Genomic DNA, 23972 nt, shown 5'->3' on the forward strand with positions numbered 1-23972 from the left:
CTTTAAACTGTGATAGAGGGGAGGAGGGCAGGAGAGTCAGCATCTGGGGCCAGGAGGTGCCACAAAGCAGGAAACCTGAAGGGCTTTGGGTGTTTTGCGGCTGGGTCAGGCATTGCGTTGGTTCCACCCTCAGATTAGAGGCCTCTAAGAACAGATCAGACACCTGAGATAATAAAAAGCTTCTGTTTTCCAGGAGAGCTCATGAATGCCCAGACTCCCCCAGACTGGTGGAGAATTAAACCCAGTGAGACTTCAAGAATTAAACCCAACTCAAGACTTAAAAGAGGTGGAGGCAGGATTTTGTGTGAACCTAGAAGAGGCAGGGTTGGTGGAGGGGGCTGCTTGAAAACGAACTTAGAAATGGAGAGGAAGAACTTCCCATTTCCTAAACATGGAAGTTCAGCAAAGCTGGGCTGGCCGTGCCATTCCTGTGGGGAGAGCAATGAAAGGAAACAACCCGGAGCCTCTTCACTAATCCACAGATTTTCCGGCATCTCTTTATCTCATTAGAACCCACTTAGTTGCTGAATTCACTGCTTTCTTGCAGTTTCAAAGCATTAGAAACAGCCACACACCAACACTTTCCAGTCTCTCATATCTGTTCTTTTGCCACTCCTTCTCTCTAAGAGGTAGGAAAATGGCAGTGGATTGGGGACAAAACAAATTTTAAATTTATATAAGAGAATCCCTGCACAGCCTAATGATGGTAAATGGCATAAATTTAAGAGTTTGACTGAGTCCTTTGAAACTGAGGGCCAAATGGGAAAAAAAAAGAGTAATTTTTTAAATTTTAAGGAGCTAATAATCTAATGAGGAATATATAAGTTTTTCAGGAATACAAATGATATGCATATTAAGCATATTAAATATACTTATGATAGTGAGGGGAAGAAGAGTGGAGTTTGGGAATCAAAGGATATAAATAATAAATAAAACAAGAGAGGGGACTTACAAGGACAAATGATTTTGCTAGGAGTTCAAAAATTAAAACTATATGGTAGACAAAAGGGAAGACTGTCTTGGTCCATCTCCTGTGAAATCAGCAGGGATTAACAATGTTATTTATGTGAGAAACCCAGCAATTCCTGGGGCTCCAGGCCAGCATCCATCAATTCATATATTCTAAAATTTTAGCCAAGACTACTGAGCGGTTGTTAGAAATTGTCCCTGAAAGAATGGGGGCCTGTATGCCAGTTGAAAGGCAAAGCAACTTTATTCTTAGAGGAACTTGTGTCTCATTTCCATGGTTCTTTTTGGGCCCCGGGCTTCCAGGCTATTAAGAGGAGTGCTTGCCACTATTCACAATAGCAAAGACATGGAATCAAACTAAATGCCTATCAATAATAGACTAGGTAAAGAAAATGTGGTACATATGCACCATGGAATACTATGCAGCCGTGAAAAAAGATTATATTTTTTGCAGGGATATGGATGGAGCTAGAGGGCATTATTCTTAGCAAACTAATGCAGGAACAGAAAACCAAATACCACATGTTCTCACTTATAAGTGAGAGATAAACGATGAAAACACATGGACAAATAGAGGGGAACAACACACACTAGGGCTTGTTAGAGAGTGGAGGGTGGGAGGAGGGAGAGGAGCAGGAAAAATAACTGGTGGATACTAGGCTTAATACCTCAGTGATGAAATAATTTGTATAACCCCCATGACACAAGTTTGAGTATATAACAAACCTGCACATACATAACAAACCTGCACATATATAACAAACCTGAACTTAAAAGTTAAAAAAATAGAAAAAAGAGGAATGCTTGCAATTTTTGTAAATATATAATTATTTTAAAAAAGATATTTACTTTTTTAAAGCACTGCATTCAGAATGTCAGATTCTTGTCCAGAAAGTTGGCAACATCACTATTCCCCATTCCCCCACGCATCTCGTAAGAGCCTCCTATACTAGACTGAGCCCAGGCTGGGAACCACCATTCCTTTTAACTTCTGCCAATCTGATAAATGCAGAATGTGTATTTTCTTATTTATACGTCTTTGATTATTGGTGAGAGAGAACATTGTATCCTATTACAGATACCAGTTGATTTTCTGTTTCATGCCCGTTTTCTTCTGTTGGTCTGATGGTTTTTTCTTACTGGTATATAAGCACTTGAAAGCATTTCTAAGCCTTTGTATTAATCTGCTGTCCTTTGCATACATTGTGACTATTTCCCTTCCGCAGGCCAGTTTCTTCCCAACTCTTTTTGAGAGATCCTAGATAGCTGGCCCATCCCGTGATTTTTTTATTTAAACTCAAATAATATTAGAAGTAACATTTGGAATGTCTACACCAACCCTTTTGTAGTGACTTTACTGCAGTATCTGGAAGGCTGTGTCAGCATCTATACACTTTCATCCCTTGAGGAAAGCAGACAGTAGTCTTTAAGGACCTCAGAGGGGTTGCCATCATCCATTTATAATTTTCCCAGAACTTATGAGTCGCAAATCCTCATTGCACTGGTGAGCACTGAGTGCTCACAGAGCATGTGTGGGAGAGGATGTGGTTTGCGTTCTGCGGTCCTCACGCCCACCTCATGCATCAGGAATCCTTGCAGTCCTGCGATTGGCCTCTGGGGGCTTGGGCTAAGTCCCTGCCAAAATACCAAGACTGCAGAGGTGGGCAAGGACCTCAGGCCTCCAGAGTAGCAAGCTGCAAGCACTAGTCATGACTGTACAGTTAAGGGCCGTTCATCTGCTCCCTGTTTTCCTAACCTGCTTTGTGCAAGCAAGTCCCAAGCAGGAGAAGATGAAGGTGAGTGTGCTTCGGAGAGGCGCGGTAGTCACTCTCTGTCCTGCTTCTAGATCCTGCCCTCCAGTCCTTGTAAGACTCAGACTCCTGATGTCTTCTTCTTTGCTAGTTCCACTAAACCTTGCTTTTTTCCTCCTTGAATTTTCTTCACTCCTATGGATGGGTGTTCCTTGAGCTGAATATGACTAGGGAAGAAAGGGTGTCCATACTGTAGTCGTTTCTCCCCTTCTTCAGGGGGAGCCCCCTGGAGACCTCTCCAGCCACATCACTTCAGAAGCTGGGGTTAGGCTGGGGCAGCGCTGGGCCTTAGAGTAGGTGGGGACTAGGGTTTAGAGGAGAGGCTGAGTGGTCTCATCTCAGACACAGCTCCAAAGAACCCCTTGAAGAGTAGGAAAAAATGAATGTGGAAGTTTTAAGGATGGATAAAGTCAGAGAGTCATGAGAGAAACATAAAACATGAGAGGAAAAAAAAAAAAAGCAGAGCCCTATGATTTGGAGTCAGGCATCTTGGATTCTGGCCTCAGTTCTCTGCCCACTTCATGGCTCATGACCTTATTGATAAGACACATGTGTCTGGCAGCAGAAGGGGCAGTTTAGGAAAGGATAATAGTGAATGAGGTGACTTGTAGGCAAAAAATAATCATGAAGTAAATGGGCTTTAGACGAGTCGACCTCTGTTTTCTCATTGTAAATTTGTCGGTAACAGCAACTGCTTTATGGGTGGGTGAACAACAGTTGTTATGCATATAATACGTTCTACAAAATGCAGCTCTAATTAGATCTCTCCACCCCTTGCCTCTAAAATTCACTAGATAACTTGCTGGCTCAACTTCTATTTTGAGAACGGATGTGGTTTTTGTGTTACCTGTGGTGCTTAATTGAGTGTGGAAACTCTGGGCTGCAGAGTTTGCTTAATAAAAACTGCATCTAGAGATAATGGATACATGTTATATGGACTTCAATAAATTTGGAACAGCAGTCAATATCAGAATTAAACTGGGCTAAAAGGAGTCTTCAAATTAAGAGTCTCTCTAAGCTCTTGTATCCTGCTACCCAACATGACTGTGAGTGATTGTCATTGTAGCAGCAAAAGAAAAAAAAGGGCAAATTCTCGCAAATGTTTGACTTGAAACTAGGCAACATGGAGATAGGAACGAATGCTTTTACACTGTATTCTCTTTATAGATGCCTCAGTTTTGGTGGTGCATGTATGCGTGTATAAACTTAGGGAAAGGTGTAGAAACCTGCATAGATAGATATCTTTTTCCCCAAGAGTAAGAAGTGAGTAGCTACAACCTAGAATGCTAGTGATAGAATCAGTGGGTTTACAGGACTGGACAAAAGTTGTGTTGTGTTTTGTTTTGTTTTATATTACTCCTTCTCTGAATGGGGGCAGATGGTATTCAACCAAAATTCTTACTAGACTAATGCATTTCCAGGAAGCCTAGTTTAATCCTAGTTTAAGTCTGGACATTCTGTATCAGATAATGTCCTTCTGTCTTTTCTCCAGCCAGTTCCTTTCTACCTTTTTCTCACTGGATGGTTTGGACATATAGCTTCCTTTTCATATTCCTGTTGTATATATTCTGTATTCCATGAGCAATTTGTGGGAGCTTCCTGAGTATAAGAAAAGGGATCGGCATGTGCTGGTGAGCACTGTGGCCTCAGTACACTTCGGGAACTGCATGAACCACCCTGTAAGGTTCTAGAGACAGAGGAGGAATAAGATGAGACCTGCCTTGTAGAGGAATTTAATAAAAGAACATGCAATGAGAACTTCAGGCAGGACTAATTTCTGTTATGTGGAACTTAACAAATGTTGTGTGGACGTCGGCTCAACTATTAATATGTTTGCGATATTTGAGAAGGAATGGGATAGGTGGGATGGAGGATGGAGGTGGATGTTAGACACCTAGAGCACAGTGGGCCGAGGAGCCGGGTGACTGGCAGGTTGGATGCTGCCCGACAGATTTCAGGGACTCACTTGCAGATGGACCTTAGGGTTCTCCATCTCCTTTCTTGAGAGCTACTGAAAGCTGAGATTTCACAGTATTGGCTTACACAACCACCATATTGGCAAGTGAGTGACAGGAGAAAGTGATTCAGGGTGGGGATAATATTAGATTCTAGAATGTTAAACATGGAAGCCCCCTTGAAGTTCTAGCAAGAATCTAGATAAATATCTTCATTTTACTCAAGGGGAAACTGAGGGCCAGGTATGGGAATTGCCCAGGTTCACCAAGGAATTTAACAATGGAGCTGCCCCCTGATTGCCAGGGCAGTGCTCTTTCTACTTTACTTGCTGATAAGTGGAGTAAGAAGTCAGAAGACCTGGGGAAAGAGAAACAACTAAGGTATCCTAAGAATAGGTCAGCAATTAAAACCTGCCCTTCTCAGAGAGTCCAGGCAGGAGGCCTTCTATCCAAAGCTAAGGAGTAGCCTCTTTTTCATAGAAGCATGAAAGGCAAGTGTGCTTTTCGCTTCGGCCCTAGTTACTTCCAGCTCCTACCATCTCAGCTTATGAATCAATACTCTTTTCCGTTATCTGTGCATTTCCTGGCATCTCATATCTTTCAAAATAGACCTGCCAGGTGTGGTGGCTCATGCCTGTAATCCCAGCACTCTGGGAGGCCGAGGTGGGCAGATCACAAGGTCAGGAGTTCAAGACCAGTCTGGCCAACACAGTGAAACCCTGTCTTAATAAAAGTACAAAAAGTTAGCCAGATGTGGTGGTGTGCGCCTGTAATCCCAGCAATTGATGAGGCTGAGGCAGGAGAATCACATGAACCCAGGAGGCGGAGTTTGCAGTGAGCCGAGATCGTGCCATTGCACTCCAGCCCAGGCAACAGTGCAAGACTCTGTCTCAAAAAAAAAAAAAAAAAAAAAGGAGACTTGATTCTTATGTGTGTGTGGAGGGGTTGGAGGAGGACAGGTACATAGTAAGTGTATATATATATAGGGTGCAGGAAACGTTTTGATACAGACATGGAATGTGTAATAATTACATCATGGAAAATGGGGTATCCATCCCCTCAAGCATTTAGCCTTTTTTCTACAAATGATCCAATTATACACTTTTAGTTATTTTTAAGTGTACAGTTAGATGATTACTGACCGTAGTCTCCCTGTTGTGGTATCAAATACTAGGTCTTATTCATCCTTTCTAACTATCTCTCTTTGTACCCATTAATCATCCCAACCTCCCTCTCATTCTCCTAGTATCTTTCCCAGACTCTGGTAACCATCCTTCTATTCTGTCTCCATGAGTTCAATTGTTTTGATTTTTGGAACCCACAAATAAATGAGAACATGCTATGCTTGTCTTTCTCTGTCTGGTTTATGAGACTTGGATTTTTATTTCCAAGTTACAAGAACCAAGTTTCAGTCTTGTCATTGACACTTTAGACAACTCTTATTTGTTTTCTAGGTCTTGGTTAGAACGTTTGACTTCTTTGAAAGGTTACACAGGTGCTAGGAATTCTTGTTACTAATATTTTCACTTAAAAAAAAAATCTTCCAGATGGATTGTCACAGAGATCAAAAAGACACCATCTATGACTATGAGGCCATCATGCTTAATAAGAAGGAATACGTTCCCTTCAAGCGGTATGTGGGCAAGCACGTCCTCTTTGTCAACGTGGCTACCTACTGTGGTCTGACAGCACAATATCCTGGTAAGAATTCATAGCTACATCTCTTTAGGACTAAATTTTCCAGTTGATTATATTCTAAATTATACTTGGAATTATATTTTAATTCTAATTATATACCCAAAATAAATACTCATAATCACTTGACTTCATCCCCATGTCAGAAGCCAGCAAGCTCTGGCGGACAGACCAAATTTGGTCAGCCTGTCTTTGCTGGCAAAGTTTTATTCGAATGCAGCCATCCCTGTTCATTTACACATCACCTATGGCTGCTTTCATGCTGTAAAGCAGAGGTCAGCAGTTGTAGGAGTAATGGTGACAGAAACCATATGGGCCACGAATTCTGAAATATTTGCTGTCTGGCCCTTTACAGAAAAAATGTGCTGACCCCTTCCCCATGGTCTGCCTCTGCTTTTCCCTGAGATTTCCAGGGGAATCAATATATACCTGAGAACTGGGAGCCTCTCAGATGATTATAGAAGTCTTCTTGATAAATACAGGACAGAGTATCCATGTTTTTGAGACTTTTCCACGGTTTTACAGGTACCTTGCAATGACAAGGAGAAGGAGTTTTATACCTGGAACTACATTTGACTAGCATGAGAGCTGGCAGATGAGGCTGTCATAGAAGCAAACACTCCCTCTCCAACCTCAACCCCCTTTTAGGATGTACTTTTTCCTCCCTTTTTGCACATTATTCAGGGAAGAATTTTATCATTCTCATGTTTTAGGGCATGTGGTTTAAAAATCAGCAAATAATGATCAGGATGGATTATACCAGAGACAAATATACTTCTTATATTTGAAATAATAAGACCTCCTTTTTTTGTTTTTAATTATGTTTTGAATAGGTATTATGTTCACAAGTCTCAAAGTTCAAAAGAAAAAAAAATTAGAACTAAAGGTTTCTGCCTTCTTCCCCTCCCTTTGGTAGACCAATATTATCATGTTTATAGAACACATAGATAGATTCTTTTTTCTACTTCCCCCTTCCCAGCTGATAACACACGATAAATACTATTTGCTGCCTTGATTTTTTAATTAACAAAATACATTTGAGTTCAGATCATTTCCACATTATTTTTCAAGACTGAATAATATTTATTGGACCATAATTTATTTTCCCAGTTTATAGGGACTTTAAGAATCGATTTATTCAGTTTCCACTCTTCAACTAACAGGTAACGGAAGAATATAGGGAGAGGTACTGAGGAACCCTGTGACAACAGAAAGGCAATCTCTGTTTAAACAAGGTCTAGAGGAGGCACCAGTTGGCTAAGCTGTATCTCAGTGGGGCCGGTTAGTGTTTGTCAAGGCACTAAAGGCATCTAGCTTAGAAAGGGTTAACAAAGAAGATGATTATAAGAGTCTGAGCAGACAAGTTGGAAAACTTCCTGGTGGTGGAAGAAGGTGGCTGAAGTTTGTGTTTCAGCAAACCACTGAGGATTTTTAGGAAGAATGCATCTTCAGCATCTTGAGGATTGTTGAAAAATGTTAGGATGCTTGACTTCAAATTTCTCTGATTCTCTTTGCCTTTATCAGTTTTACTTCCACTCCACTCAGGGTGAGCCAGACTGCACAGACAGAAGCTTGGTCCTCATTGTCTGTGTCTTTTCCCTTAAAAAAGAAAGATTCAAGCTATCAATTAACCAACCAGGGAAGGCAAAATAATGAGCAGTGTATTATTTATTTAAAAATCACCTGTTGAGCTTTTGAATAGTAAAGATGACTAAGCCCCATTTCAGAGGAACAGAAAATTCTCTGAAACGGGACCTGGGCATCCCTATTTTTAGGGAAGGGCCTTCAGCTGATTCTGCTATGCTACAGGTATGGGAAACACTGCAGCATAGCAAAGGGCTTTTGAGTGCACAAGGGAAGATCCGGACTCTAACTTCAGCTCTGCCACTAATAGCCCTGCTGATCTAGAGCTGTTTCTCTGCCTGGGCCTCTGTTTCCTTCTCTGAAAAATGGGTAACCCCAGGGAAAGATCCCTGCACAAGGCAGAATGTCTACCCAGACCAACATGTTGTCCCTCCTCTAACCGCAGAACTGAATGCACTCCAGGAGGAGCTGAAGCCCTTTGGTCTAGTTGTGCTGGGCTTTCCCTGCAACCAGTTTGGAAAGCAAGAACCAGGAGATAACAAAGAGATTCTTCCTGGGCTCAAGTAAGTGCCTGCTTGAAATCCAACAGGAGGTGCCTGTGTGCCTTTCCACAGTCTCCAGAGGCCCTTCTAGCTCAGGAACTTCCTGGGGAGGTGTGGATTAACAGGCATTGCAAGCAGAGTTTAACTTTGGCTTACCTGGATGAGAGTCAGGCGGTTTCCAGGGACTCTCTCTCCATCCCTGGCTGAGACTTGGATGGGCTAGGGAAGACAGCAGGGATGGAGGAAAAGAGATGGGCTGTGGGATAGAGAGAAATAAAGTGAATCAGAGAGCCCCAAGTCAAAACATAGCCATATACCTCCCGCCCACAATGATATTTCCCTCTTTCTGCCCTTTCTCATGACTTCAAATCTGAGTGTCCCATTATAACCTTTTCTTGCATATCCTGGAGCTTCCTGGAAACATTATGGCTTGTTGCAGGTATGTCCGTCCAGGGGGAGGATTTGTACCTAATTTCCAGCTTTTTGAGAAAGGAGATGTGAATGGTGAAAAAGAACAGAAAGTCTTCAGCTTCTTGAAGGTGAGTGAATTCCTGGCATAAGCCTCCTCCTCTTTTCCAATATTCCTAGCATAGAGTGGGTGGGGCAGAAATGGATCCAAGGGCTCATGCCTGGAGGTGGGATAGGTCTTTTTGGAGGAAATCTCCAGATCAGCATTCCACATTCCACATGCTAATCTGGAGATTAAGCTGTGAGTTATCTCTGGGGTGCTAACTTTGTGTGGTGAAGAGAGTTGTGTGGAATGGTAGCTTTTACTTGGACCATGCTCTTTTGCTCATTGACATTCATTCATTCATTCTAGGAACATTGAATGAGTGCCTGCTATTTATAAAGCAATCTAAGTAATAAGGATATAAAGATGAATAAGGCACTGTCTCTACCCTTGGTGAGGTTATACTGGAGAGAGTGTTAGAAACCATCAGGTACATAGCTGGGTGTAGTGGTTCATGCCTGTAATCCCAGCACTTAAGAAGGCTGAGGCAGGACAGTAGAATTGCTTGAGGCTAGGAGTTCGAGACCAGCCTGAGCAACATAGTGAGATCCTGTCTCTACAAAACAAATGAAAAAATTAGTTGGGTGTGGTGACATATACCTGTAGTCTCAGCTACTCGGGAGGTTGAGGCCAGAGAATTGCTTGAGCCCAGGAGCTGGAGGCTGCAGTGACCTCTGATTGTGCCACTGCATTCCACGCTGGGCAACCAAGCAAGATGCTGTCTCAAAACAATACAAAACAAAACAAAATAACAAACCAACAGATATGACACAGTATAGTAGATACCTTTTATGAAACACTGATTTTTAATCATAGAGAATGCCAGAGTTGAAAGAACCCTAAAGATTACCACAGTGAATTGTTCCTAACTGCTGGACTGTGAACCAAGACTAGTCCAGTTAAGACTTTGCATATCCTTGGTAAATTGAAGACAATAGAACAGTGTATCATGCCACTGCACCACAGCCTGCGTGACAGAGCGAGACTCTGTCTCAAATAAAAAAGCAACAGTGTAAGAAGTTATTTTATAAACTCACCTCATCTAACTTACAGGGCTTCCCTTTATTAAAAAATTATGACCCACATGCGGTTTATTCTTCCAATGGTCTTTTTAAATTAAGTGACAAATTGATGGTGTTTAAAAAATTTTTTTTGTTATTTGACAAAATATTAGTAATTCAGTGTTGGTCCCTAAAAATAATTATTGAAATGTACTGGCCCATGGAACCCTAAGACCTGGAAAACCACATTCAAATCCAAGCTATTTACTTGGAAGAAAAGAAAGCCAAAAGCATAAAAGGTAACATGTCTTATCCGTGGCAGCAAAATTTTGTGATGGGGTTGTGGGGAGAGACACAAGAGAGCAGGTTTTGCTATAATATCTATCATATTCTTGGTAGTTGGCATAGTGGTGATTCAAGAATCTGTGCAGTTTATTAGGAATAACAGGAAGTTAAAATATCTAGGTATAGGAAGGAGTGGATTACCTGTGGGTGAAAGTAGTCTGGATCATCCAGGAGCACAAATAACGTTGTTTCTCTTTTCCATCTCTCTGCTTTAGCACTCCTGTCCTCATCCCTCTGAGATTTTGGGCACATTCAAATCTATATCCTGGAACCCTGTCAAAGTCCATGACATCCGTTGGAACTTTGAAAAGTTCCTGGTGGGGCCCAATGGAATCCCTGTCATGCGGTGGTCCCACCAGGCCACAGTCAGCTTAGTCAAGGCAGACATCGTGGCCTACTTGAAGCAATTCAAAACCAAATAGGAAGGTGGGGTTAAGGGCAGGAACCATCCTGCTTCTCACCTAATGAGTTGCTCCCTCTCCCCGCCCAAAAAAGAACATCCATCTTCTCACCACATTCTCTTCCTACATGGCTCCGCATGTGTAAATCACCTCTACATACTGCCAGAGTTCCACTGTCCACAAACTAGATTTATATTTGGAAGGCTACTGCTCATTTGCCTCTCAAGAGTATGTGGGTGAAGACTGAAAAAAACAGAAACCTAAAATCCCCAGACCTCTGTTAAAGGTTGAATTACTCATATCCACCAGAGGGAGATCACCCTTTCCGCAACAGTGGTTCAGTTGGCCATCACATCCTGAAGAAGGGCGTTCCTAGACATCCTGACTCTTCCAACTCTCTCCACCCTAGAGGTGTAGAAATAGCAATGGGGTCATAGTCACACAATTTAGGTTCTGCTTCCTAACATTTTTTGTCCCCTAGGACAAACATGTATCATCCGTTTCCAATTGTTTTGTCTCAGTTTTCATCCATGACACCCCTCCCCCCACCAGCCATTCTCCTATGGGAGTAAGAACATTGCTTCACAAGAATAGAGGGCCTCTCCATGCTGGTGGGACCCAGAACCTCTCTGTTTGGCCCTACAAAAGTCTTCCTTATCGTCTGGTCTTTAGTGCATTCAGGTTATGGCACCTGGGCAGGAATGCCCTTTATCTTCTGAAGGATGGGCTTTCCCATCTCAACCCTGGATTCCTCAGCTTCAGAATGAGCCCTGCCACTGCCTCCAATAAAATGTTTTCTGCAGCATCAAAGATCTCTATGGGGGTTTTAAAATCCACTCTTTTTATCTCCCTCCTCCTTCTTACTCTGTCACAAATGATGTATTGCCCAGAAGATCTGAGTTCCCCAGATAGAAAGATTTACATTTGGAAGGTTGTCACCTGATGGCTGTCAGTTGTCATTCCTCTTCAGGAATTGCCTCAACCCAAGTTTGTCCTTTTTCCAGGGCAGCCTGTATCCAGTTACTGGTCCCTAAGAGGCATAAAGGCCAAACCCTAACTGTTCAACCTAGCTCGACTTTGAAGGGCCATACTAGCTCTAGGCATGCACAAGGAGTAGGCCGGTAGCATTTTGTGCTCGCACTGCACCCCGATTTTTCCCTCTGACAATCCTGCTTCTCTTCTTTGCCACCTCCCAACTGTCCACGTGGATCCTCAGTTAATGACCTAGTAAAGTTCCTGAATGCAAATATCCATCTTAGAGTCTACTTTCTAGGGAATCCAACCAGTCATTGTTGGTACCAAATATGATCTGAGAAAGAAGATGCTAAGAAGAGATATTGAAGCTGAATTGTTCACCATCTGGTTGATGTCGAGGAGATGGCCGAAGCACACATGAGCAGTGGCACAAGGAGCAGTGTGGTTGTCAAAACTTTTGCCAAATTTGAACTGGCGTGGTAAACCGGAGGAAGGTTATGCACCAGCAGACATGAAGTATTAGGTGCTTGAGAAACATGAGGGGAAGAGATATTATAATGTAATACAATTGGATAGCCGTTGCCAGAGGAAATTGATGCTCTGGAGAGAGACAGGTAAAGACTGAGGATGATATATTATTAAATTAAGGCTAAGCGTGAAAGTGTGCCTCCATAGGATGTATAAAGGACCTCTCCTATCTGCAACTTCAGAGCACAAAAATCTAAACTTCAGGCCCAAGACTTAATCACAGGAATAGTATGTAAAACTCTAAAGAAGTTAAATTCCAGCTGGGCATGGTGGTTCATGCCTTTAATCCCAGCACTTTGGGAGGCAGAGGCGGGAGCATCACTTGGGTCTAGGAGTTCAAGATCAGCCTGGGTAACATACGGAAACCCCATCTTTCCAAATTAAAAGACCTAGCCAGGCATAGTGGCACACACCTATGGTCGCAGCTGCTAGGGAGGTGAGGTAGGAGGATCACTTGGGCCCAGAACTCATGGCTGCTGCAGTGAGCTGAGATCTCAGCACTGCACTCCATCTTCAGTAACAGAGAGAGACATTGTCTGAAAAAAAAGTTCCCAACCTAGATCATTTTCTATGTCAAAGTCATGGCCTTTATTGAAAAAGAAAGAACTATGAGATATTGGATGGAGACTTCTGTTTGATGTATTACAATATCCAAATCCCCAAATTTTCCAGGAACCTGAGAACTTTTAGAAGTGGCCTACCCCTTCTTATTGAGGGTTAGCATATCCTTCTTGCTTGAAAACAATGCAGATGACTGTCCTGCCAAATATTATGTGTCTCGGCTCCCACTCAGCATCTGCCTCATACCAAACCAGATTCTCAGAGTTCCTGAAGAAGGGGAGGGCAGCCTGAAGTTAGATAGGAGACTTCAGTGATTCGGGAACACTCTCCCTGAATACAGAATTTACACTCTGTCAAGAACCAACACACTGTTCAGATGGCTCCCACTCGGAAAAAAAGAAAAATGTCTCTCACTCGATGTAGTAGAAACACCAAAATTGTTTCAGCAGGTGGTAGAAATTGGGGATCAAGCTGGGCACGGTGTCTCATGCCTGTAATCCCAGCACTTTGGGAGGCTGAGGTGAGTGGATCGTCTGAGGTCGGGAGTTCGAGACCAGCCTGGCCAACGTGGTGAAACCCCACCTCTACTAAAAATACGAAAGAGCTGGGTGTTGAGGCAGGGCCTGTAATCCCAGCTCCTTGGGAGGCTGAGGCAGGAGAATCGCTTGAACCTGGGAGGCGGAGGTTGCAGTGAGCCAGGATTGTGCCATTGCACTCCAGTCTGGGCAACAACAGTGAAATTCGTCTAAAAAAAAAAAATAGGGGATCAAAAGTTCATAAAAGTGGGCAGGTTCAAGTGGTTTCCATGCAGTGCTGGGAACTCCACTAGATAACTGTATATCACAGGAAGGCCAAAGGACATTCAGTCTGAAAAAATAAAAAAGGAATGTGCTGGTGAGAGGGGCTATTTGTTATGTAGTTCAATAACTCACAAAAATTTTAAAAAATATTTAATCTCTTTGTTAAACCTTCATAGAAAAAGCCTGACATTTAATGCAACAAAGGTAAACAATGGATTTCTCAAGATATGAGACTTTAGCAAATTTTCAAATAATGACATTACTATTTTTCTGCATTTACTTAGCCTGCGTTGCATGTATCTATCGCAAACAGTGATTTCTGTGAAGGAAATACTCGCTGAGTGTTTCCGAGTAGCAAAGTAGTTTAACATTATTAGGTTTAAAATCAGCGAGTGTCTGGATGCGGGTAGAGGTTGGCATTTCACTTAAAGCAGCAAATAGTGTAGCCGAACGCAGAGTGGAGAGACAGGAAGGGGAACAGCGGGGATGTGAAGCCCGCGGGACTCCGAAACGGGGGATGGAAAACGCGCGGGTTTTGTGCAGGCGGAAGACGCGCTTCTTGGTGGAGACTTCGCCCGCAATGCGGTGACTGACACGTCTATTTTACATGCAGCCATCTCAGCCTCCTGCTTTTGGTGAACCGATGTGACTTTCTTTCGTTCAAATGCTTTTAAATGATTGTCTGATTTGAGAGAAGCCGTGGGAAAATCTGAGCAGAAAATCTAGGCACCGGTGACGGCAACCGCGAGTCCCCGGGCATCTCTGAGGCGGGAGGAAAAGGGCTCTGGGTCAGCTAATTCCGGGGTTCCTTTCATTTTTGCTTTCAATCCTATTCGTGGAAGTCCCGTATTAGAAGGTGCCTAAAGTTCATATGATTTAATACCTTAAAAGTTTGAAGAGTTCATCTGTAATCTCTATGAGCATCTTATACCTTTCCAAATCCCCATCTCCTCCATGGCTCCAGTGGCGCAATCGGTTAGCGCGCGGTACTTATAAGACAGTGCACCTGTGAGCGATGCCGAGGTTGTGAGTTCAAGCCTCACCTGGAGCAGTTTTACTATTCTCCTAGCTGTAGGAATTCAAAAACGGGGAGCGTGTACTGAGTTAGAGAACCCTTTCAGCGACGTACGTACCGTTCTCATTTAGACTGTACTCAGAACCCTCACGTGATTTGACTTAGAATTCCCATCTTATGGCAATGGATGACAGATGTAATCTTACGGTCCTTTTTTATGTCTGCCTTTGTCCAGTATCTCAGCAACACTCGCTAAAACAGCTCTTGACAGTATTCATTTCAATAAGAAACGACCGGGTGTGGTGGCTCACTCCTGTAATCATAGTTCTTTGAGAGGCCAAGGCGAGCTGGTCTCTTGAGTCCAGGAGTTGAAGACGAGGCATGGGCAACGTGATGAAACCCCGTCTCTACAAAACATTACAATTTAGCTAGGCGTGGTGGTGCGCACCTGTAGTTCCTGGGTGACAGAGTGAGACCCTGTCTCAAAGAAACCCTACCTTCACAGTCTCAGGCCTAGATAGATCAGGAATATATATAAAAATTAATGCCAAGTACTCCTCTGTGACTTTTCAACTCTGTGAAATAAGAACGATCTTGGGTTTTTAAAATCGTATCGTGGGAATTTTCTTGTCCGAATCTGCTTTCCCTACCTCAGTTTCTTCACTCCTCTGGAATTCTTAATAAGCCCGTGATGTCTATAGTTATGACAGAGACACAGGTATTGAGTATCAAAAAATAAACCGACGCATTACAGCCTCGGAGCGGAGCAGAAAGCCTACGTGTGGGCCACAAGCCTCACCCTCTGAATCTTAAACATCTGAGACATCCGGAGACACAATAGTGCTCCCTCTTCACAGATTCATGACGCGCATGTGCAGATGCTGATCACTACCCGCTCTTTTCCAGCTGGTGCTGCATTTTGAAGTGTTTACATTCTCCCCGATCTCATCTTGAGCTGCCCACCAGGTAAAAGTGGGATCAAAACAAGACCTACAGACCAACTTGAATTAACACTCGGTTAAAAAAAAAGTGATAGTGGATAATTTACTTAACCAAGATTTACAATGAACATATCAATAGAACGGCTATTCACCATGTTGTTTGATAACAAATTTTAACAATTGATTAATGGCCACAAATTCCTGCCATCCCTGTATGCATATCCGTCTGTAGTATCTGTGTTTGTTTTGTTTTTTTGAGACAGGGTTTCTATCTGTCCTCCAGGCTGGAGTGCAGTGGTGCAATTTTGGCTCACGGCAACCTCTGCCTCTTGGTTTCAAGCGATTCTCATGCCTCAGCTGCTAGAGTAGCTGGGATTACAAGTGTGCTCCACCATGCCTGGCTCATGTTTGTATTCTTTAATAGTAGAATCGGGGTTTCGCCATATTGCCCAGGCTGGTCTCGAACTCCTGAGCTCAAGCCATCCACCCACTTCAGCCTCCCAAAGTGCTGCAATTACAGGCGTGAGCCACCACACCAGGTCTGTCATGTGATTCTCGCAGCAGCTGTCATGAAGAGGCAAGTCTGTTTCCCTCCCTGTTGTATGTGAGTTGACTTGACGATTTGCTTTGACCAACAGAATGCTGTGAAATGGTGTAGAAATGGAGGGAGTTCTAAGATTAGGCCTCAAGAAACCTTGTCACTAAACTCTTAGAATCTTGTTACCACTGTGTATGGAAACCTCATTAAGCATCTTAGATGGAAGACCGCATGGAGAGAGTCTCAGCCATCTCAGCCATGCGAGGCGGTCCAGCTGACACCCCACACAAGTTAGTGGGACCGTCATGGACCACCCAGTCTCAGTCAAGCTGCCAGATGACCACAATCACATGAGCGACCCATGATAAAACCAATAAAAGAATTGCCCAGCTAAACATGGCTCAAATCCTTGACCTGAAGAACTGTAAACAGAAGAAACAGCTGTTGCATTTAGTTATAAATGATGGGTACAAGCCATTACCACAGTGCTGAGTACAAAGTAAGAGCCTAGGGTAAGTTAGGAGTTTGTTACTTTTGGGGATCTTCTCATTGCCCCAAGAAGTGGGTCCTCTCTGCTCTCACCACAGCACAGAAACTCCAGAATTATTTGGAATCCTGGGCTTTTCAAATTTACCTTTGGAGTAAAATCTTCTGACTCCTTATGTCTTTGCACCAGGCTCAGAGTTCCTTCTCTGAATAGAGTTTCCAGATCTCTAGAGTGAGTCGAGGTATGAATGGATAGATGTGTGTCTCCGTCCTTGCCTGATTTTGTAAACTAAACTGCAGAGTCCACAGTCCGTTCTACCTGCATTTTCCTAGTGCTAGCTGTCCCTTTGGTAGGTGTGCTGATTTGCCTTCTCACCCATGATAAGGAGAAAAGGGTTTGGTATCTATATTGAGAAACCTTTGTATATTTAATTTTAAATAATTGAGGTAGTTTAGAGATGCCAGACAGCCACACTTGGTAGCTTGTTTCCAGTTTGCCTAACATTTTTTCAAGAAAATTCTATAACAGACAATTCTTTTGTGTTGCATACTTGTCATGGTGGTCAGAAGCTGTATGTAGCCCTCTTTTCCAGATACTCCTGAGTACCTTCCCACCAGACAGATACCAGGATCAGGCCAAACTTTTTTTTTTTTTTTTTTTTTTTTTGCTTTGGATTTTAAACTAAATCTGGACAGAAAGAAGCATCTGCGTGTTTTCTTTTTTTTTTTTTTCCCATTTATTCATTTTATTGCATTTTAGGTTTGGGGGTACATATGAAGAACATGCAAGATTGTTGCATAGGTACACACGTGGCAGTGTGATTTGCTGCCTTCCTCCCCATCACCTACATCTGGCATCTGTCCCCTTCCTATCTCTCCCCAGCTCCCCACCCCCCACCGTCCCTCCCCTATTTCCCCCTAACTGACCCCAGTGTGTAGTGCTCCCCTCCCTGTGTCCATGTGTTCTCATTGTTCAACACCCACCTATGAGTGAGAACATGCGGTGTTTGATCTTCTGCTCTTCTGTCAGTTTGCTGAGAATGATGGTGTCCAGGTTCATCCATGTCCCTACATAGGACCCAAACTCAACGTTTTTGATGGCTGCATAATATTCCATGGTGTATATATGCCACATTTTCCCTGTCCAGTCTATCATCGATGGGCATTTGGGTTGGTTCCAGGTCTTTGCTATTGTAAACAGTGCTGCAATGAACATTCGTGTGCACATGTCCATATAGTAGAACGATTTATAATCATTTGAATATATACCCAGTAATGGGATTGCTGGGTCAAATGGAATTTCTATTTCTAGGTCCTTGAGGAATCGCCACACTGTCTTCCACAATGGTTGAACTAATTTACACTCCCACCAACAGTGCAAAAGTGTTCCTATTTCTCCACATCCTCTCCAGCAACTGTTGTCTCCAGATTTTTTAATGCTCAACCTTCTAACTGGCATGAGATGGTATCTCAATGTTGTTTTGATTTGCATTTCTCTGATGACCAGTGATAATGAGCATTTTTTCATATGTTTGTTGGCCTCATGTATGTCTTCTTTTGTAAAGTATCTGTTCATATCCTTTGCCTACTTTGGAATAGGCTTGTTAGTTTTTTTCTTGTAAATCTGTTTTAGTTCTTTGTAAATTCTGGATATCAGCCCTTTGTCAGATGGGTAAACTGCAAAAATTTTTTCCCATTCTGTTGGTTGCCTATTCACTCTAATGACTATTTCTTTTGCTGTGCAGAAGCTGTGGAGTTTGATTAGGTCCCATTTGTCTATTTTGGCTTTTGTTGTCAATGCTTTTGGTGTTTTGGTCATGAAGTCCTTGCCTACACCTATGTCCTGAATGGTTTTGCCTAGATTTTCTTCTAGGGTTTTTATGGTGTTAGGTCTTATGTTTAAGTCTTTAATCCATCTGGAGTTAATTTTAGTGTAGGTGTCAGGAAGGGGTCCAGTTTCTGCTTTCTGCACATGGCTAGCCAGTTTTCCCAACACCATTTATTAAACAGGGAATCCTTTCCCCATTGCTTGTTTTTGTCTGGTTTGTCAAAGATCAGATGATTGTAGATATGTTGCATTGCCTCCGAGACCTCTGTTCTGTTCCATTGGTCTATATCTCTGTTTAAAAACGATGGTTAGATGCCACGAAGTAGGTGGCAATGCCTTAACCGTATGTGTGTTGTCAGGCCCGAGGGCCTCTTCCATCCTTGTCAAGGGGAGTGCTAACCTTCTCTCCTTTCATACAATGCATGTGTTTTCTTTAGAAATGTTTTATTTAATAGAAAAAAGAGTTGAAATTGACAATTGAACAATGTCATAAATTATGACAAAAAGAATTTCTTGTCTAATTTCTTAGTCAAACTATCAATCAGAAGTGAGTGTGTTATAAAGCCATTTATAGACAGAGTCCCACTCTCAGAAAATTCCTAGAGGCTTTTCTCCATCAAATGATACAATACTGAAAAAAGGAAAACACAGGGATCCAAAACAGGAAGAAGGCAAAGTATATCCCAGGTCGGTGGGAGAAAAGCCTCCGAAAGACACCTGTGTAACACGCCTAGAGAACAACCCGTCCAGATCGAAGCAGGGGGACGAAGGCTCCAGAGAGGAGACCACTAAGAAAAATATTAAAAATGATAGGTTCTTTGTGGTGTTTCTCCATACTGAGAGTTGCTTAAATTCCAGGAAAATGAATTGAGAATGATTTGGTTACATGGTCATAAAAGATAAAGAAAAAGTAAAAGGCAGTTAATAACTCTGCAGAAAACTAAAAGGCACATAAGAAATATATTCATAGTACTATATGATACAGCTGTGAATAGTTTTTATAACCAATAAACCCTGAAGTTTCAGGTATTTCCAGAGACTGATTTTCAACATGGAGTGAAAAGAGCCTGGAGACCTACTCTCAAGTGAAACTGGTGAAAATTCTTTTCTTTCAAATCAACCATTTAAAAGTCTCTGGCAAAGTGCCTGACACCGTGACTCATGCCTGTAATTTCAGCACTTTGGGAGGCCAAGGCAGGTGGATCACCTGAGGTCAGGAGTTTGAGACCAGCCTGGCCAACATAGCAAAACCCCATCTGTATTAAAAATACAAAAATTAGTTGGGTATGGTGGCAGGTGCCTGTAGTCACAGTTACTTGGGAAGCTGAGGCAAGAGAATCGCTTGAACCTGGGAGGCAGAGGTTGCAGTGAACCAATTGCACCACTGGTCTCTAGCCTGGATAACAGAGCAAGACTCCATCTTAAAAAAAAAAAACAAAAAACTCTCTGGCAAAGGTCCTCAGGGCTTACAGCAAATGAAGAAATATCTATTCAAGAAAATCTACTAAAATTAGTGTGCAGTATTTGAACTAGTGTTATGGTCTGATTGTGTCCCCTCGAAATTTGTATGTTAAAACTAAGTCACCAGTATTACAGTGTTAAGAGGTCTTTAGGCGATGACTAAATCAGGAGGGTTGAGCCCTGATGGATAGGATTAGTGACCTTATAAGAGGAGTGAGAGAGCTCTTTACCCCTTCCACCCTTCTGCCTTGTGAGGATGCAGCAAGAGGCCATCTTTGAAGCAAAGAACAAGCTCTCACCAGTCACTAAATCTGCTGGCAACTTAATCTTAGATTTCCCAGCCATCTGAACTATAAAATATAAATTTATGTTGTTTATAAATTTCCCAGTCTACAATATTTTTGTTAAAGTAGCCCAAACAGACTAAGACAGAGAGGAATCCTCCCTCTTTCCCTCCCAGTTCATTGAAATGAAAACTCCATCGCAGACCAGTGCAATGAAGAACACAGGGCTCCCTCGCTCCCTGGCCCTCAGTCTGAGGGCTGCTATCTTGGGAGGGCCAGGGCATCAGCATTTTTCATCCTCCCTCCAGCTACTGATTGTGGAGTTTCCAGTGATTGCATCTTAGAAGTGGCAGCATCCCAATCCTCTCTTACGGGATGGATGGAGGCTCCATCTTGGGTATGTTGCCACTGTAAATATTAGGGTCCCAAGCACCCTTCTTCCAGCTAGTAAGGCAGTATTTCCATGCTGGCAGTGCAGTTTCAAGCTAAGAAAACCTGAAGACCTCATTCCACCAACCTACTAAAGCAGAAGTATTACTCAGAGAAAAGCATGGATGTTCCCACCTTCAGCTTCAGAGCACTAGCTCAGAGATTTTGCCTCATGGGAGAAGGCCATAAAACAGATAATTCCTAATCTCTTTGGGAAGAGACTTTTTTTTTTTAGATGGAGTCTTGCTCTGTTGCCCAGGCTACAGTGCAGTGGTGTGATCTCGGCTCATTGCAACCTCTGCCTCCTGGGTTCAATTGGTTCTTCTCCCACAGCCTCCCGAGTAGCTGCGATTACAGGCATGGGCCACCATGCCTGGGTAATTTTTTGTATTTTTAGTAGAGATGGGGTTTCTCCATGTTGGTCAAGCTGGTCTTGAACTCCCGACCTCAGGTGATCTGCCCACCTCAGCCTCCCAAAGTGCTGGGATTACAGACGTGAGCCACCGTTCCTGACCTAGAGTGTGTTTTTAAATGCTTCTGTACATTCTTTCACACCACATTTTTCGGGGGTGTGTCTATGTTCATTATTGTACTGGTCCTTTCATGATTACAATATTGTATGTAAAACTTACACAGAGTTTAAACTTGTTTAAACAATATTGTATGTAAAACTTACACAGAGTTTAAACCGTGCAGTTTATTGCACGGCAATTATGCCTCAATAAAAGTGTTTAGAGTACACTGGAAAAATATCATTATGGTATTCTGCAAGTGTAGTTGTGAGTATTTTCCCTCTCTTTTCTGTGCTGTGGAAGAGATCATGTCTCATTGGATTTATTTCTTCCTTTTTGTTTTGAGACGGGGTCCCTCTCTGTGCCTGGCTGGAGTTCAGTGGTGGGATCTCGCCTCACTGCAACCTCTGCTTCCCGGGTTCAAATGATTCTCCTGCCTCAGCCTCCCAAGTCGCTGGGATTACAGGTGTGCGCCACCACGCCCGGCTAATTTTTTGTATTTTTAGTACAGACAGGGTTTCATCATGTTGGCCAGGTCATTCTCGATCTCCTAGCTCTTAATCCCCGGATAAGTGATGGGACATGGGGTTCTCAGTAGGAAGACGTTTGACAACTACAGTAATTCAATGTATTTCGTGGTTTGACGATTCATTATTACTATTCTTTCTTGAATCTTAATGAGTCATGTTGTCCTAATAATTTTTCCATTTCATATAAATATTCAAATGTATTTGGCCAGATTCTTTGCCCTTTTGTTGTGTTTTGACGTTTACTGGTTTAATTTTTTTGTTCTATCTTTTATATGTTCCTGCCCAGACGATTCTTTTGACTTTTACTGGTTTATTTAAAAAGGCCTTCGCCTTTCGGAGAGGCCGCTCCATCTTCAAGATCTCTTCCTGGCTCGCCTCTTCTCCTGTTTCCAGGTCTTGTTAGCACCTTGGTTCCTGAGGTATTTTGGACAGTCTAACTCGCTCCGCCACGTAAGGGACAACCCGGGAGCGGGCCTGGGCGGAGAAAGAAAGCGCCCGGCCGCCGACCACACCCACCTCAATCAGGAGCGGGTTTTATGGCCAGTGTTCCTTCAGCGCCTCTAACATGTGGGAAGTTTTCCTTTCGAAAGGGGGCGATATTTAAACTGACCTCAAAAAGACAAGGCTCTCAAGATACAGTTTTTTGTGCGTCTGCGAGTCAAACTTGTCACCGAGCGCCCAATGGGGACCAGGTGAACAGAACTTCTTAACCTGCACTCACCTGAGTTCAGAGCCCACCCAGCCGGCAGGCAGAGGGTCCGCCTGGCCCAGGGCGCGCGCTCTCCCCATCCCGCTCCGAGCTCCAGGCACCTGCATGCCAGCCTGGCCAAGCGCTTCTTCCGAAGTACAAACAGCTGAAAGCTGGTGCGCGGGCCCCACCTGTATAACTCGCAACTCAGAAGCCATCAGTGATGCCACTTTACATTTACACAAGAGAGAATTGGAGAGACTTGACATTTGCTTCCCGAAAGTGATTGGATGGTATAATTTTGGGGTGTGGAAGGTGTGCAGTGTTGCTTGAGAGTTGGGAGCGGGAGAGTGAAAAAGGTACAACCAACCACGAAGGGATTCGAACCCTCAATCTTCTGATCCGAAGTCAGACGCCTTATCCATTAGGCCACGTGGTCCCACAACTCAATATTTGCAAAAAATGCAACAAATGTTTTCAGTCCTGGCTATTAGCCTGGATTTTATATACATATATTGCATGATTCTACTTATATGACATGATTTCTGTTACTACCCTCATTTCAAAGATAGTGTAAATAATACAAAAGTTAAATAACTTTCCAGTGTCACACAATAACAGGTTGATGCAAAGTGAGTATTTCAATTTTCTCCAAACTCCTACCCTTGACACCGAAAGTTACACCAAATGTTGCGCATGCGCCACGGTGCTTCTCTCAGCCGGTAGCAAAAAGCTGTAAAGAAAGGGAAAAAGGGTCGAATGTCCCTCTTAGTCACTACTGCACGTGGTCAGTTTGCGTTCCGCGTGGAGACCCTCTGGAAGTCAACGAAAACAGCAGGTGAACGAGAAAGACCCTCCGGCGACTTAGCTTGGCCGGCAGTTCAGCCGCAACAGCTGCAGTCATCGTTAAAACGTGGCCTCGCCCTCGCCTGGCCCCGCAGCTGAATACCGTCTAGGGAGACGTTAGTTAGAAGCCCCCGTTTAGCCGGTACCGAGACGAAATAACGTGGAAAACGCCTGTGATCCGCGCAGCCGCCGGGTGGGGGCGCCGCCTCTCGGAGCGGGAGCCGCGCGTCAGGCCGGGTAAGTCGGCGTTCCGCCCCTTCGGCGCGGTCGTGTTTTCATTCCAGCTCCTCGTTTCACCCAGCCACCCCTGGCTCGCAGGGTTCTGACCTCCCACTAGGGACGTGCCGGTGGGAAAAACACGGGGAGGAAAGGCGCGCGCGAGGCCTGGCCCGGAACGAACGCGGCTGCGTGGGCTGTCTCCTGTGGGTGCCGGGGCGGGGGTGGGGGTGAAAGCCACGGAGCTGGAATCCCAGGGATACGGGGTCTCCTTCGCCGCGGAACGAACGCCGACTGTGTGGAGCCTCTCCCGTGGGTGCCGGGGCGGGGGGAAGCCACGGGGCGGGAATCCCAGGTCTCCGGGGTCTCCTCAGGCGTACGGGGTCTCCTCAGGCCTGGGGGGTCTCCTCCGACGTACGGGGTCACCTCAGGCCTGGGGGGTCTCCTCCGGCGTACGGGGTCACCTCAGGCCTGGGGGGTCTCCTCCGGCGTACGGGGTCTCCTCAGGCCTGGGGGGTCT

General features: G+C 43.8%; 1 protein-coding gene and 3 non-coding genes across 5 annotated transcripts; 2 read left to right on the forward strand and 2 right to left on the reverse strand.

Moving 5' to 3' along the window:
* Positions 1-2676: 2676 nt before the first annotated feature.
* Positions 2677-11624, forward strand: GPX5 (glutathione peroxidase 5). Of its 2 annotated transcripts, none has more exons than XM_032270412.1 (4): positions 2677-2765; positions 6283-6436; positions 8996-9095; positions 10629-11624. In XM_032270412.1, the coding sequence occupies exons 1-3, from the start codon at positions 2679-2681 to the stop codon at positions 9055-9057; spliced, it is 303 nt and encodes a 100-aa protein (XP_032126303.1). In that variant the 5' UTR covers positions 2677-2678; the 3' UTR covers positions 9058-9095; positions 10629-11624. The 2 variants fall into 2 exon arrangements, with proteins under 2 accessions (XP_032126303.1, XP_032126304.1); XM_032270413.1 differs by lacking the exon at positions 2677-2765 and adding an exon at positions 8460-8577 and having other exon boundaries at positions 6228-6436.
* A 3011-nt stretch (positions 11625-14635) lies between these two features.
* Positions 14636-14729, forward strand: TRNAI-UAU. Its single transcript has 2 exons — positions 14636-14673; positions 14694-14729. It is a non-coding gene; the product is annotated as a tRNA-Ile (tRNA).
* Positions 14730-18782: 4053 nt separating this feature from the next.
* On the reverse strand, positions 18783-18908 carry LOC116544248. The gene has a single exon (XR_004265871.1). It is a non-coding gene; the product is annotated as a U6atac minor spliceosomal RNA (small nuclear RNA).
* Positions 18909-22756: 3848 nt separating this feature from the next.
* Positions 22757-22829, reverse strand: TRNAR-UCG. Its single transcript has one exon. It is a non-coding gene; the product is annotated as a tRNA-Arg (tRNA).
* Positions 22830-23972: the final 1143 nt, after the last annotated feature.

This window comes from Sapajus apella, unplaced genomic scaffold (genome assembly GCF_009761245.1).
Source record: "Sapajus apella isolate SASKATOON/1434 unplaced genomic scaffold, GSC_monkey_1.0 scaffold210, whole genome shotgun sequence".
NCBI lineage: Eukaryota > Metazoa > Chordata > Mammalia > Primates > Cebidae > Sapajus > Sapajus apella.